We start from the raw sequence: 16190 nt of genomic DNA on the forward strand, positions 1-16190 counted from the left end.
CAACTTTTTTTGTAATGCATTTTTCTGGATTTTTTTTTTGTTATTGTTGTGTCTCTCACTGTTCACATAAACCTACCATTGAAATTGTAGACTGATCATTTCTTTGTTAGTGGGCAAACTTACAAAATCAGCTGGGGTTCAAATAATTTTTTCCCTGACTGTATATTTATATATATACATACATACATACATACACACACACATATATATATATATATATATATATATACATAAATAATAGTGTAACAGTATAGCATATATAAAATAAACTTTTCTGCATTGAGTAGCCTGTTTCTACTTTTAATATTTTAAGTACATTTTCATAATAATACTTAATTTTACTTGACATTTTCAATGCAGGACTTCTACTTGTAACAGAGTAGGCTACTGTGGGACATTTGTACTTTTACTTAAGCAAAGGATGTGAACACGTCTTCTACTACAGGTACTAAAATGCAAACTAACATGCTTTAGTTAAATAACGTTATTGTTATATGCTGTTTTTTTAAATCTCGTCAATTGCTGCAATCCAGTTCAGTCAACTATCACAGTCACGTGCATAAAAAGACCCCTTTTCCCATAATTTTGAGGGTCATTGCATCTGATAATAATAGTGATTATGTAATACCATATACCGTAATACCATGAAACTGTGATATTTTCTGAGACGGTTATCATACTGTGAAAGTCTCATATCATTGCAACCCTAACACACATTCAATCCAGCATGCAAAAAACAAAAAAATATAACATGAGATAAAACACAAGACTAACTTCTTGTGTTTAGCAAAAGTGAGCTGACAGCTCAGTTAAACATGGAGTTGGATGAGTCAACCCCTGACCTTGGCCAGTAAAACACAAGTGAGTATGGAGTACACACTGTCCTCACCAATTGTCTTATAGCAGCTTATACATACCCTGACTCAGCATCAGCAGACCGTGGCAAGCCTGGCACGACCACTCGTTCCTGACCCCTAACTAGCCTTGTTCAGCAGAGCAACTGCTACCCAAACATCAATATGCTTTTTGTTTTCATTCAGGATTGTGTTTCACCACATAATTCACTAATATGAACTCATCTGAACTGCACCACTTTCCAAACTCACAGATCAACTCAGTGGGAAGGTGTTTGTTTTGTGTGTGTGTGTGTGTGTGTGTGTGTGCACACGTGTGCCTATGTTTGTGAGTGTATGTGGTAAGTTCTCCTGAACTGCACACAAGCAAACTTACGAGAAGAATGACCACTTTACACAAATCAGCATGGTACCTAAAATAACAGAAATTGCCTTTGGGAACATTATATTTGATCTGTATTAAAAAAGTTTTAGTTCAGCTCACATCCCATCTGCTAATATAGAGGGGGCGGGGTTTATGACCTATACTGCAACCAGCCACTGGGGGGTGATCGACTTGTGGTGGCTTTACTGCTGGGGAGCTGTCGTGTCATCCATCTTTATATAACCCACCCTAAAAAAAATACTGAATGTGAAGATGCAAGTTTTTCACCTGATAATAGCAACATACAACTGCATCCCTGACTCATTTTTCTGTCTGGTATGCAGTGTAGCACTGTGGTTTTCTCACTCCCCACTACGGTTATGTCAGCCGTGTAGATGGCAGTTACAGTCTGCTGATGAGGTCTAACAGTCACTGGCAATCTGTCAGATCTGATGCTGCTACTGAGATGTCACAGACGGCTGGATGATAGAGAAAGAAAGAAAGTAGAATAAAGGAGTGAATCAATCAATTCATCATCTTACCTTCTCTCCAGAGGCTCCAGTGAGGACAAAGGTGGAAAAAACAGGGAGGGAGTATTTAGTGTTAGCTGGCCAGCACTCGAGCGCAGCCCCCATGGGAAGGCAGAAGAGAGGGACAGACTCTGGCAGAGGGAATGACTCATAGTCCTCCTCTGGATATCTGCTAAATAAACCTAGGAGAAAAAAAAACAATACAAAAAGAGAGAACTCAATTTAGAGAGCTGCTAAATACAACCTACCTGTGATTACAAATTAAGAGCTAATAAACATGCAATGTGCTGCCTTCCCAGTAAGCTTAAAACAAAGCAGAACAAGTTCAATTAATATACTGACAAGATTAATGTACAAATTTACTAATTTAGTGTTCACTCGAAACAGAATGTAGCAGTGGAGTTATAAACAGCACCAGGTAGTTTAGCAAACTTCAAAGGAATAGTTCGACAATCAATATAGTGTCTTATCAGGAGGTCCCTGCCAGTCCCTAAACATTAGGCTGCTGCAGTATATACCGTGTACACTGAGGAATGTCCTTCACAGTATATGCACTGTTCTATGGATAAAGGTGCACACTAATAATATGTTTAATTTCATTACAAAATGATAATTATCCACCAACAAAACACACTCAGCTTTGATCACTCAGTTCTGGATACATGTGTTCCATTTGTCTGAACAGATGTTGCAAAACATGTTTGTTTCACAAACTTGCTTGCAAAGCATGATGCATGCTGGATTGTTTCTGGCCTAAAATGTTGGGAACAAACTTAATTTCTTTGAGATGACTCACCCAAAGCATCAGTGAGAAACAAATGAGATCGCTCTATTCACAGTCTGCTGCATACTGAAGACATACAGCAGACCATCTGCCAGTCAATGTGAGGCTGAGCCAAATACAGCCATACTGAGCCAAGAGTAATGTCAGAAAATAATCTTCTTTCAGTGTTGTTGGCTTTGAAAAGTCAGATGCACTTAATGTGTCAATATTACCATCAAACATATGACAACCATTTAAACAATTCTAAGGGGAAGAATACTGGAGTTCAGAGCAATTATGAGCATCAGCATGTTTCAACAAGTCTGAACATGCAAGCACATCTGTGGCACTCTGCAGCACATCATCCCCTCTACAGACAAGTCAGCAACAGCACCATCATAACACATACAAAAACAGGCAATTATGTTTAATGAAATAAATATTTATCACTTCCACATGAACTCAATCATTTTTATTACAAGTGGTTCAATTTACGGTTCAAACAACCACAAGTAACTTTACAAATACAATTACCAGCCACTTTATTAGGTACTGTACACCTGTACAACTGTATGCACTTCAATGCAACACATCCACCTTAACATCTGTGTTTATGAAGCTCAAAATGTTTCAGTTTTTGGTGAAACTGTCATAAATGTATACATTCAATTATGTGTTTGTTATTGAGGTCATAGTTAAAGGTGGGGTTGTCCTGAACTACACTGTATTCAGAGGCGTCTCTATATTTTTGTCCTCCACAGCTACATACATGAGAGGGTCAGAATATTAGAAATACTGTAGCTCTGAATAGGGGTGGCTGTGGATCAGGAGGTAAACTGGTTGTCTCCCAATCAGAAGGTTGGTGGTTTGATTCCTGGTCTCTCCAGTCTATGTGTTGAAGTATCCTTTGGCAAGACACTGAACCCCCAGTTGCCCCTGGTGGCCAAGCAATAACTGACAGGGCTGTCATCAGTAAGACACACACCCCACCCCCATGGGGATTAATAAGTATAATTAATTAAAATAAAAGAATACCTAATAAAATGACCTGTAAAATCACCCTCTATTCAGTTTTTCTCACTCCACAAGCCAGTGATCAGAGCAGGGATTGAGGAGAGACAAAGTATTTAGAGATGAATTTGTGTGTACTGGTAGTTATGGGGTTAGGAAGGCTTACCTGCTTTGTAGGCTATCAAGTTAGTTTTGGTCACAGACTTCTTATAGCACAGGTACACAGAGGAGCCCCACTGAAAAGAACATGCAAAATGGGAAAAGTTAGCATGTTATCCTCTTTGGGCCAATCAGGAAAAAAATACATAATCCAAAATTCCAATATTCCAGTTGCTCTCTTTCAAAGATGAAATTACAGCTTGACCTTATTACTTCAGTTACGACCACCATCAAACAAGGCATAACACCACCAGCTGCTTAAACCTCTCACCTTGCTTCAAGAGGAGGAAAAGATCTTTTTATTCAGAAGAGGTCTGTGAAACAATTATTTTCATCCCAGTGTTATATTAATGGAAATTTTCCAAACTGATTTCCTCCCATTCTAGAAAACAATTGGTCTTTAAGATGTAGAACATGCTGCAGATACAGTGTGTACTGTACATGTAGTTTATCAACAGTTAATGGTTTATTTTTGTAACTGTTCTATTATGTAATGCAGTCACATGCAGGCCCTGTTTTGAAAGCCCTCCTTGATTATGTATTCACCACTGCTCCGAAATGTGAAACTTGAGAGTCGGCTGCTGAACATAAAAACATTTTAAATGCATTCATGACCCCTGCTTCAATCAGCATTAATATGTGGCATATATTAATTTTCTTTGTGTGCGTGTGTGTGTGAGGGGTGGGGGGCAATTCTGCTTTAAATAAACTGAGACAGCAAAGAGCTGGCAGGGAATGAAGAAGGAGAGATGGGATGACATGAAACACTGTCTCCGGCCGAATAAGAACCAGAAATGTTGCGACTGTCATGGCCAGTAACTCTAACCTCAGTAGCTCCACCGCCATCTGTGGCTAAGTGTGGGTGTGTGTGTGTGGCCTTGATTTTCTGTACTATTCTATGGGTGAGAATAACACCAAACACACACATTAGTAGAGGTCTTAAAGCTCAACAACAGAAACAGCATTTAAAAACTTCTGGAGGCAATGTGGAATGGTTTTACACAATTTTGTACAACTGGATGCACTAGCCAATTTGGATACCTCAGCTATGGGATGAAATCTAACTACTGAAAAACCACAACTATCTCACAACCAGTTGACCTACAGTACATTTTCATCCTATAATCTGCACAAATCCACAGTATATTTAAGCACAGAGACACTCTACTTAGTCTGAGGCTGTTTTTCCCCACAACAACTCCATCATTTCAAAATTCTTTAACAGATGAAAGTGTTAAATCTGTCAATGTATAATAAAGCTTATGTTTAATTATTGGATATTGCTAACAAGTTTACAAAGCTCATTGCACTAACTTAAAACTTAATTTACATTAAGAGGGATTCTAGGGGAAGTGAGGATTCTCAGTGAAGAATATCTTAACATTTTGAGTTTCACACAAGTTTCTGACAAAATGAGCAGTCTGCTGAATTCAAATGTTAAGGAGAAGCAAAAAAAAAATCCATCTTCATATGTTAATAACTTGTTTTGTTGTTTTTTTTAATGGCCCGGCGATATGACGCACTGATAACACACAAACTACAAATCCCATAATGCAGCGCAACAGCTGCCTTACCGAAAGATAGGCTACCTGCGATCATTCCCGCGTCAATTACGTCAGATCAATCAAGCGTCTGTTGATGTATACAACCTCAATTTCAAGTCAAAGCTAGCCCCTAACAATGGCCAAGAGGAAAGTTGATTCTGAAAGCAGAGCCTTTCTAAACCGGTGGGGGCCTGAGTATATGTTTACTGACATTGTCGGTAAACCCGTGTGTCTTATTTGTGGAGCTAATGTGGCTGTAATTAAGGAATATAACCTAAGACGGCACTACGAGACAAAACATCAGGACAAGCTGAAAAACGTGAATGCAGAGCAGAAGCTACAGAAGGTAGAGGAGTTGAAGAGGAATCTGACATCACAGCAGACGTTTTAACTAAAGCCAAATCACACAGTGAAACTGCTTTGTTTGAAAATGTACTAAGCCTTAGCAGAAATACGGTTGCTGATTTTAAGTTTAAGTTTATTTATTTTGGAATAATATTGTATCCTGTCTGTTTTGATTCATATTTATGTTCAAAAAACGTTTAGTTTTAGTCTGTTCAATAAATGTTTATCCTGTTCGGCCCGCGACCTAAAGTGTGCTTTGAGTTTTGGCCCCCTGTGCGATTGAGTTTGACACCCTTGATCTATACCACTTATCCTAACGAGGGTCACAGGGGGCTGGAACCAATCCCAGCTGACATTGGACGAGAGGCAGGTTACACCCTGGACAGGTTGCCAGTCTTATCACAAAGCTGATACTTAGAGACAGACAAGTATACTCGCTCATAGGGTCAATTCAGAGTCACCAATCAACCTAAGCTGCATTTCTTTGGACTGTAGGAGGAAGTCAGAGTACCCAGAGAGAACCCACGCAGGCACAGGGAGAGCATGCAAACTTCGCACAGAGAGGACCCGGGTTGGCCTGGGCTCAAACCCTGAACCTTCTTGCTGCGGCAACAGCGCTAACCACTGCACACCATGCCACCTCAAAAGCAACTATGACACAAAAATTCTATAAAAGGAAACAGACGCAAGTAATACAAAATGTAAAAAGTACATTGTTACAGTTATTGTAACAATGATTAAGTGCTGCAAAATTGAATATGCACCAGAGTGGCTCTCACCATGCTGCTGTTCAGATTCTTGTCCACCTTGCAGAAGGTATGGGGAGGTGTCTCTCCCTTGCTTGGGATGATGATGCAAATGTCAGTGACAGCCAGGGCAGCGTGCGGCTGGCTATCGGGTGCACAACGGTATGTAACGTAGATGCGCTGGGAGGAACTGCCGCTGATATTGGCTGGACGACCAGAGGGTGTGGTCTGGATGAGGTGACATCCATGCTTCAGTCGCTCCTTCCATTCATACAGCACACTGAGAGGAAGAGAGACAGTACTGGAGTCAGCCAAACAAAACTCCACATCATCATGTACTGTAGGTATTAGTGTGATTATGATCTCAAATTAAGAAACATAATATGCAGTCATGAGCCAATTACATGCTCACCTCTCCCAGTTTTTCATGGAATGCAAGTCATGTGAAACAATGCAGACATTTAAACTTAATCGGTTTCAGCCCTTGATGCAATTCATGAAAAACCTGTCAGACATCTATGAGCCTATAGAGTCGCAGTCAGTGTACAGATTTACTCAAGTACTGCACTTTTGAGTCCACAATTTTGAGGTATCTGTACTTCACTTGAGTATTTCCCTTTTTTGCTACTTCATACTTTGACTTCACTGCATTTTGGATACAAATATTGTACTTTTTACTCCTCTACATCTATTTGATAACTTTAATTACTTTTCACTATTAATAAAACTAAATCCAGTATAATCATACAATAAGACTTTGTTAATGCCTGGTGTGAAATTCACAAGCTACCATACAGCGCTTTTAATTGTAAAAATACAAGATAGGTAAAATTTGCTCCCCTGTACCAGCTGCAGTATTAAATGTGATAAACACAATAATGCATCAATACTTATAATCCCATAATATGATACAGCACCATCAATATGAAATGTGCACTTTTGCTACTTTAAAGATATTTTGATGCTAATCCTTTTGTTCTTTTACTTGAGTAACCTTCTGAATGCAGAACTTATTTGTAACAAGGTATTTTTACACTGTGGTACTGCTACTTTTGCTTAGTGAAAGGTCATTTAAAAATTTATTTGTAATTCATAATAATGATATTTGCGCATGAAAGCATGACAGCTGTGGGGAAGTGACAGTGGTGCGGTGGGTAGAGCAGTCGTCTCGCCTGTGATCACAGCATGCATGCACGCAGCGGCCTGGGGCCCTCAGCTCCAAACCTAATTTTGTTGTACGCGTCACAATGTTACAAAGACAATAAATAAAAGCTTCTTCTGTGGCAGCTATGTCACATACAAATGTATTCCATCTAAAGACAAACCTTTTTCACCCTTTATTTAGGCAAAATGGTGCTTTGAGGTTAAAATCAATTTTTTTTTGCCAAGAGAAGTTTAAATAACTGAATTTAATTTATTTCATACAGTATATGCTTATAGCTTTATGTACAGTGCAGTCAGTCAAAACATATTGAACCAGTACAGTATTACAATTAGGCACAAGAGGAGACTCAGAGCAGAGAGGAAAAGTACTCAGAGGTATATAACAGCAGCAGGGATTTAAAACATCCCACTTTGTGCTTCCATTAGGCACTTATCTTCCATTATTGTTTACAGTGGAACCCGACAGGCATTTTTGGCACTATCTGCCAGAAGCTGAAAAACGTAGAAAGAAAAAAAAAATCAACTGGACTAGATTTCTAGGTCCAAGACGTTTCACCTCTCATCCAAGAGGCTTCATCAGTTATGCCCGACTGGCGTTGAGTCGGTAATATTTATCCCCATCGGTGGTGTTTCAGTCCTTTGATGCCCAACAATGTCCCCTAACGACTGATTCGTTATAGCCCAGTATCGGTGAGAGTCCTTACCTGTCTTTGAACCCTCACCTATGGACCAACACCTATTGTCCTGGTGGGCATGATTGGGCAGAGATCTCAAAACAGAACTGTAGATGGATGAGAAGTTGTGTCTTAGTCCACCACCCCTATTTAGTGAGGGGTGTTCTATTTGGACAAAAATAGCTTCCTTGACTCCTCTGTCATACTAGCGATGTTCTCTGGAGAGGATCTTGGCCCGTATTCACAAAGCATCTTAGAATTCTCTCAGAGAGCTCCTATCTTAGCCTAAAAAGTCCTTGCTGGGAGTCCTAGACTAAAAGTGATTTAGGAAACTTCTCAGAGCAACTCTGAGCAAGGAAAGTACAAAAACTTTTATCTTAGTGAAGAAGTGTGGTTGACCCCGTTGCTAGGGATGACGCAGCAAATCATAGACTGTGATTGGTTGATAAAGAATCCGTCATGGTCTTTACAAAAATGTGGTCTTTGTGAAAAGAGAATATATGATAATATGATGGACAGTGAAATCATAATGTTTGTATATATATAAAATATATATAATCATGAATACAGGCTACTTTAAGCAAAGTTTTTGTTATAGGCTAAATATCTTAAAGTTAATTAAAACCGTATTGATGCTGTGGTACCTCTTTCTGTTCACAAAAACGTCTTCATTTTCCGATGGTGGGATTATGTGAATGTGCGTCCCATCAATTGCACCAGCAACACCGGGGAAACCTGCTATGTCCATGAATGCCCTTTTGTGAGTCTGCAGAGTATGAACGTCCAGTGGAAATGAAATAGACCGTGTCACTGTATGAGACTGTGAAAGCGCTTCAATAGTTTGTGCCATCACTCTGCTGATGGAAGGTTGTGACAGAGACAAGTCATTGCTGCTGCACTGTTTATACCTCAGCATTGTAATCACTTTGATTTCTGGCGTTATGGCATTACTACGAGCGGTGGGAGATGTGAGCGCACCTCTAATAAGGTCAACCACAAACATAATCCCATCGTGATCCAATCTGTAGCGTTTAATTAACTCACAGTCGTTCATTGTTTCAAGAATATTTCTTCTTTCCACCATTTTGTCCGCTGCTAGAGGAACTCTTAAGCCGCTTAAAAGGCCCCTCTCTCTACTCTTACGGATTTTTACCTTAGGAGCTGTTCTTAGGCCTAAGATGTTTCATGAATCACTTTTATCTTTACTAAGATTATGTCCTAAATTTAAGGGGAAATTTAAAAAAAAAAACGTCATTAAAAAAAACATCTTCTTAGAATTTCATCACTAGGACCAACTTTTAGGCTTAGGAAGCTTTGTGAATATGGGCCCTGGACTTTACTGTCCTCAAAAGAATGTCCTTTGTCCTTCAGGTGGAGGTGGACTACTGATTCTGGTCCACTGGAGTTGGCCCTCCTGTGTTGGGCCATGCGTTTGTGAAGCGGCTGCTTAGTTTCACCAATGTACAAGTCATTACACTCCTGACTACACTTAATGGCATACACCACATCACTCTGTTTAAGTCTGGGTGTTTTGTCCTTCAGGTGGACCAGTCTCTGCCACAGGGTGTTCCCTGGTTTAAAGTTAACTGGGATATTGTGGTTGTGAAAGATCCTTTTACTTCTCTGATAAAGAAGCCAAATTAGTAACGACAGTGTTATCCCCTCTTGTTTCTGGTTTCTCCCTGTTGGTGTTGGGCCTCAACACCAACTTACTATTTTCAGCTTACTATGACCTGGATGACTGAGAATCTGCACGGACATACAATATCTGCCAAAAGAAAAGAGAACTGAATTTAAAATGGTCAAGTGTGGGGACTTTTTATTTTGTCTGTATTTCTATTTCAGTGCTCAAAGCTGTGATGATTCTGCTTAACCAGCTCAAACACTGTGTGCTCATCTGTCTCTGTTGTTATATATCAGGCTTTTTGTTTGTTTTTTTGTCATTGCAGTCCTGGCCATTATTGCGTTTGCCATGTTATCTTTATTGATACAGCCACCAATTCTGTAAAATTTTAAACCAGTCTTTGTGTTTGCTAAATCAGTGTCAGATTACTTCCCATAAAGCTACATTTGTGTTAGCACATCAGGGTTTTTTGTAGTATTTTCTAAAGAACCTGTCTTCAGTTTAGCTGAGGTGGCCCACTTCTGCTAGAAAATATGATTCAGTGATTGAAGTACAACAGGCTTCACAGAAAACGAGCAGAAGTGCCATTTCATACAGAAAATGTCATATTTAATAAGAGTGGCTACTGTCAGCTACTTAGTTTCATTTCACAGTGGAAACCCTGAGGGTGCCATTACTCCTCATATTCATATCTAGTCTTCAGCACTGAACAAAGCCAAATTGATATGATCAGTGGTTAAAGATAACACTAATTAGTCCCTCTGTAGGAAGTAAAAATGGACAAATGGCTACACCTGCACACACACACACCTCTGCTTCCCACTAGTTCCACCACTGTCTGGGAAGTGCAGCCACTCTGGGGTATCAGCACACAAAAGCTGCTGATACAGTCTGAGCAGAGTGTCTGTGTCAGTGCTTGATGACCACTACACTCCGCAGTGTCCTCCTTAGCACTGTCACCACCAGCCTCAACCAGCCAGCAGTGTGAAAGGACTGAACAAACAGTACTGAATTCACACAGTTCAAAAGATTTTGCTGAGAAGGACGCCTGTAACAGCATTTCACACTATTCAATGGAGAGCAGCTGCAAGGCAGAAAGAAAGCTGCTGCTGCTGTGGAAAAGTGCTGCACAGGAAAAAAATTCAGGCAGAGCAGAGCACTTTCTAATGCTGAGAGCACTTTAGTTTTTCAGAACACACAATATATAGGCCACTTTTTAGACAGGAACCATACTCCTCACTCACAATAGCAAAGAGCAGTAGGGTGGAGTTTCATGCAAGCAGAAAGCTAACAGCAACCTCAGTGTCTGATGACAGCAGCTGATAGCCAATAGGAATGGGACATTAGGGCTTCACTGTTTCATTTAGAGTAGAAACAATTAGTTGATTAATCAGTTACTTCATCAAAAAATAACCTGCAACTATTTCAATAACTGATTAACTATTCTCAAAATGTCAAACAATTTCCAATTCCCACTTCCTGCTTGAGGGTACCATGACTGGGTATAAAAAGGAGCATCCACTAAAGGCTCAGTCTTTGCAATGAAGGATGGGTTGTGGCTCACCACTTTGTACCAAACTTCCTGAGGGAACTGTCAATCAGTTAAAAAAGAATATTTATTGACACAAGACAAACAATTTAAGCCTTTCACCATTAATAGTACACTGTACACAATACTGTAAAAAGATTCAAGTACTCTGGGGAAAATATCAGCACATAAAGGCAAAGAGTGAAAGCCACTGTTGAATGTGCATGATCTTCAAGCCCTCAAGAGGCATTGCATGAGAAAATGTCATGCTACCGTGATGAATATAACTGCATGGGCTCAGGAGTACTTTGGAAAATTGTTGTCATAGGGTTGTGACAAGATCTTGTGATACTAAAGCATGACGATATTTCTCGTCAAGGCAAAAGCTGTCTTGCGTTATCAGTACATAATAGAACCAGGCCAGTATGATGGGGTATGATGATACATTCACTTAGTCAAGCAAAAACACATTTCCCTGCTGTGTTTTAATGCATGGAGCTGCGTTGGTCATAGGGTGAGGCGTTGCAGGGGAAGTGTTGTATGTGTGATATGGACACGCTGTGATGAGCCAAAGCAAGTGGCTTCATTCACGTTTCCAACCCCTAGATTTCCATTGTGTTTTGGTTAGCCATGCTGCTAATGTAGCCTGTTATACCTTAGCACCAATTTCTACCACTAGTGTGTTGGCATTGCTAGATAAAAATTGTTTAACATCTAGTATTAACGAAAATGCATGGTGTGTCATTATGGTAGGTTAATTGTGGCCCAACAGTGAATAGCAGTGAATGCTCATGCTAACAAGGTAAACAAAAGAGTCTCCTTCCCGTGGGAGTCCATGTCCCCGAATGTCCCCAGTGTGTGATTGGTCAGCGCCCTTCAGATGATGTCACTGTCTGGTGCAGTGTGATGAGGGTGAAAATAGCATAGAAGGTCACACACAGCTTCAATTAGAAGTTAGAAGCTCATGCACAGTTATAAGGTTTGAAGAAACTCATGAAATCATTCAGGAAAGAGGCCAGTCACCTGAGTTTGTGGCAAAACCTTTTACAGTGATTGCATATTGTTGTCTTTTACTGCAAATTATAATTCATGCTCATTTCAGCAGGTCCATGCCAGGCTTCATTCTGCATGCGCTACAACAGCGTGGCTTCATAGACACATAGCACATGTGCTTGACTGGCCTGCCTGCAGCTAAGATCTGCCTCCTATTGAAAATGTATGGTGCATCACGAAGAGGAGAATCAGACAATGGTGACCACAGACTGTTGAGGAGCTTAAGTCTTACATCCAGAAAGAATGGGCCAAATATTCCACTTGTAAAACTGCAACAATTAGTATCCTCACTTCCAAAACAATTCAAACATGTAATTAAAATGAAAGGTGTTCTAACACAGTGCTAAAGAGGCTTCTGTCCCAACTTTTTTTGTGTGATCCAGGCATCAAATTGTAAATTTGTTTATATTTACAAATGCAATAAAGTTAGTCACTGAAAACATTAAAACCATTTCTTTGTACTTTTGTCAGTTAAAGGTTCAAGCAAATTAACAAATCACAGAGTTTAGTTTTCAAAATACTTTGGAAAATGTCCCAACTTCTCTGGAACTGGGGTTTGTAATTACAGTAAAAAATCTTACATCTATGAACTTTTGGACAAAACAGCATTTGAAGAGGTCACCTTGGGCCTTCAGAATCTTGTTACCTATTTTATTGACTTAAAAATATATTTACTATACAAATAACCAGTTATTTTGGAATTTAAAACCAATAGAATTGTTCATTCAGAATCAATGGATTCAATGGTCCAATGGACATTACTACTTAGACTTCCACAGATATTTTGCACAAGTTTTAATTTCTGAAATTTCAGCATAATAAAACTGTATAATTGTATGTTTACAATGATCATCTTTATGTGAAGAAGCAGCAGAAGCAGTTGTGGCAAAGCTAAGGTGCAAGACTGGTTTTAAGACTCCTTACACCGGTATTATTACATCTTTCCTTCAATACACCAAATTTTCAAATTCAACCAAAATTTTTAAATTTTGGCTTTTTGCAGAAATACCTTTAGTGTGTCATCACGGTGGAAAATGTATTCTGATTTGCCCTGAAAATATGCTAATAAAAAACTGTATTTGTAATGACTAGCACAAATGGGCCTTTAAATCTAGATTTAATGGTTGTAGTTCAATGTCACTGGAACAGCTGATACCAATACTAATGCTTCTCTACACAGAGGCAGGTCCACATATGCAGGGACAGGAACGAATAATCTGTCATTATGCAACTACAAACAATTTTCCTCCATAGAACACACAATGAAAATTCAACTTTGTGTAGAATAAACATAATTCTAGACAAAAAAACAATAGTTTTGGTTTCCATTGTGGCAAATTATAATTATTCACCCATGAAAATTTGGTGGAATGTCATACATTGAAAAAATTTACACTACCCAACAAGGATTATAACTGACTCCTAGTCAATGATGAAGTTCGAGATAACTAGAGATTTAGAGATTTGCATTATACTGCAGAGAGGACTCCTTTAATACTACTAACCCGAGGTCCGTGAGTGGCGGCTTGTCACAACCTCGCCTGTAGCACAGGAACACCTGGGGCACCATCAGACCACCATTGTTAAGATCAGCCGAATGGCCAGTTGGTGTTGTCTCTATGCAAGTGAACCCCAGCGGCACCTCCTCACCCAGCGAGCGGATTATCACGGCCACATCAGTGATGGGCACCTTAGGCTTGGCCGTCTTGTGGCAGACATCATCAAAGTGGATTTCCTGGTCCAACGGCTTGGATGAGTCTGTCAGACCGGCCACCACAAAGTAGTCGGCTATGCGAGGGCCTTTGTCCTCCATCATCTCCCATCCCCGCCAGCTGCCTGCACAGTAATGAAAGGAAGGAGAAAGACAAAGTCACAGGGTGGGAGACAGAGAGAGGGAGGGGAGATTAATTTTAATTGTGGTAGCAGATAGAAACTTATTGCATCCCTACTATGGCAGTAAAAAATCTGGCAATCATAACTCTTACTAAGGGGCAGCCAGTGGAAGGGAAAATGAAAAAGGAGGGTAAAAATGACCATATTGACTTCAGTTCACATGACCAGCTCAAGGTTCAGGGATGGGCTCAAAGACAATTTGACAAAACACATTTGGACAAAGCACTGTAGGCGTTGAGGGGTTTGAAATTCTCTTTAATTCTAAAAAGTGAAACAGCACAGTTTTATCATTCTGAAATAATTACAGACTATTGGGAGTTATGAGGGGTGCAAAGCTAATCCAGAGGTACCCAAGATTAAACATTAAATGGCTGGAAATGAGCATGCCATGGGCACTTTAAGCACGCTGTTAAAGGCCAAAAAGTAGTTTCCTTAATCTAATCTAAGAAGGGCATCACTGACACTTACTGCAAAAGCACAGGCTAAAGGCACAGCAACAGGTGTGGGTAAACAGGTTAGCACTAGAGAAACATGCAATATGTCATCGTGTGAAAATAAAAACAGGACATCTGTAAAATCTGCACCTGGTCAAAGTCCTAAAAACAACACTGACATGAGTTACAGCTGTTATCTTTTCAGTTGAGCAATGGTCAAAGAGCGAGCCTCCAAACAATATGAAGAAACACATTCACCACCCTCTGACAACAGCCAGTGGATCTTAATGTTACTTTTATCAAGCACAGCACTTGACCGCTGTGCTGCGATCACAGTGCGATTCCAAAAAAAAAAAAACATTGGAGTCAGTACCCCTGAGGTCAAAGTCTGAGACAAAAGCTATTGGGGCAAAAGCACACTTGAGAACAAAATTTGTGGCATGAATAGATACTATGGCTTCTAAAGAGCAGTGGCTAGAGGATTTGCCACAAAGATTCCCAATGTGACAATTCAAAGAAAGAAAAAACTGGAATGTAAAATGGGTTATCCTTATTATTGCTGTATCCATTTTTACCCAATTATTTTTCAGTTTACTGACATTATTGCCTTAAGCCTCATTTCTTTTGACAAAGCAGGTCTACATTTTGCATAAAAATGTTTCAAAATGCTAAATGCAGATAAAAGAAATATTGCGAGTCAGTTTTGTTATCCAATGCAGCCTCTGGGTGGGGTGGTATAAAATCTCAGTCTGCCTCAGTGACCAGATTCATCACTTGACCTCTTCACAGTGAAACCTCTGGGACATGTTGCTGTGGGTTGAAATGTTAGCTCTGCCAATACTCTTCTCCCGAGCAGTCTTGCAAAACTACAAGAACACAATGGGTCCTTGACAGCTGAAATGAGGTGGTGTGAAAAACATGTAAGAAATGGATGTAAGAAAACAGGCCAAATGTGTCTTAAGCTTTTCAAATAAAACTGAATTTTGAGGAGAATGTGAAAGCTGTTTTATTTCTTTAAAAACTTTCTCAAGTTTGTGTCACAGTCAGTGACCTCTTCTCACCCCGATTTTGGAATCCAAGAGTTTCTGCCCAATTTAATTCTCAGTAATTCAACTGAACAAGGTCTGTGATTCTACCAATATGCAGTAAAGGGGTATGGGAAGAGAAGCTTAATTAGCAGGGTGTGTTAGCTAGTCTAAATGTGTTGATTCAGGGTGAAAGGTGAAAAAGCTGTCAACTCCAGTCTTGCACATGTTGCTGTGCTAATTGGCAAGAAGAATTCATATAAAAACAGCAACACTATCTTCATCATCTAATCATGCAGATGAGACTCATGTCATCCAGGTTGCAGGCAGCAGAAAAAACAGAATCCCATGTGTATCTGGAATTTCTTTGTTAACTAATTTTTTGTCTAATTAGTGGTTTTGTCTATCAATAGCCGATTTATACAACATTTGGTGAAGAAAAGGCTTTATTTACATAACCCTAACTAAAGCTGGGTGTG

General features: G+C 39.7%; 1 protein-coding gene across 9 annotated transcripts in view; it reads right to left on the bottom strand.

Moving 5' to 3' along the window:
- The window catches only part of LOC109974783 (C-myc promoter-binding protein-like), a 75605-nt gene that overhangs the window by 47418 nt on the left and 11997 nt on the right, over nucleotides 1-16190 (bottom strand). For all 9 annotated transcript variants that reach the window (XM_020625174.1, XM_020625172.1, XM_020625173.1 and 6 more), the window contains exons 2-5: nucleotides 13865-14195; nucleotides 6350-6596; nucleotides 3689-3758; nucleotides 1761-1930 (exon numbers count right to left, since the gene is read on the bottom strand). In XM_020625174.1, the coding sequence (XP_020480830.1) occupies nucleotides 1761-1930; nucleotides 3689-3758; nucleotides 6350-6596; nucleotides 13865-14175 (798 nt within the window). In that variant the 5' untranslated portion in view covers nucleotides 14176-14195. The remainder of the gene's footprint in view (nucleotides 1-1760; nucleotides 1931-3688; nucleotides 3759-6349; nucleotides 6597-13864; nucleotides 14196-16190) is intronic.

The sequence above is a fragment of the Monopterus albus genome, unplaced genomic scaffold (assembly GCF_001952655.1).
Source record: "Monopterus albus unplaced genomic scaffold, M_albus_1.0 scaffold348.1, whole genome shotgun sequence".
Classification (NCBI taxonomy): domain Eukaryota; kingdom Metazoa; phylum Chordata; class Actinopteri; order Synbranchiformes; family Synbranchidae; genus Monopterus; species Monopterus albus.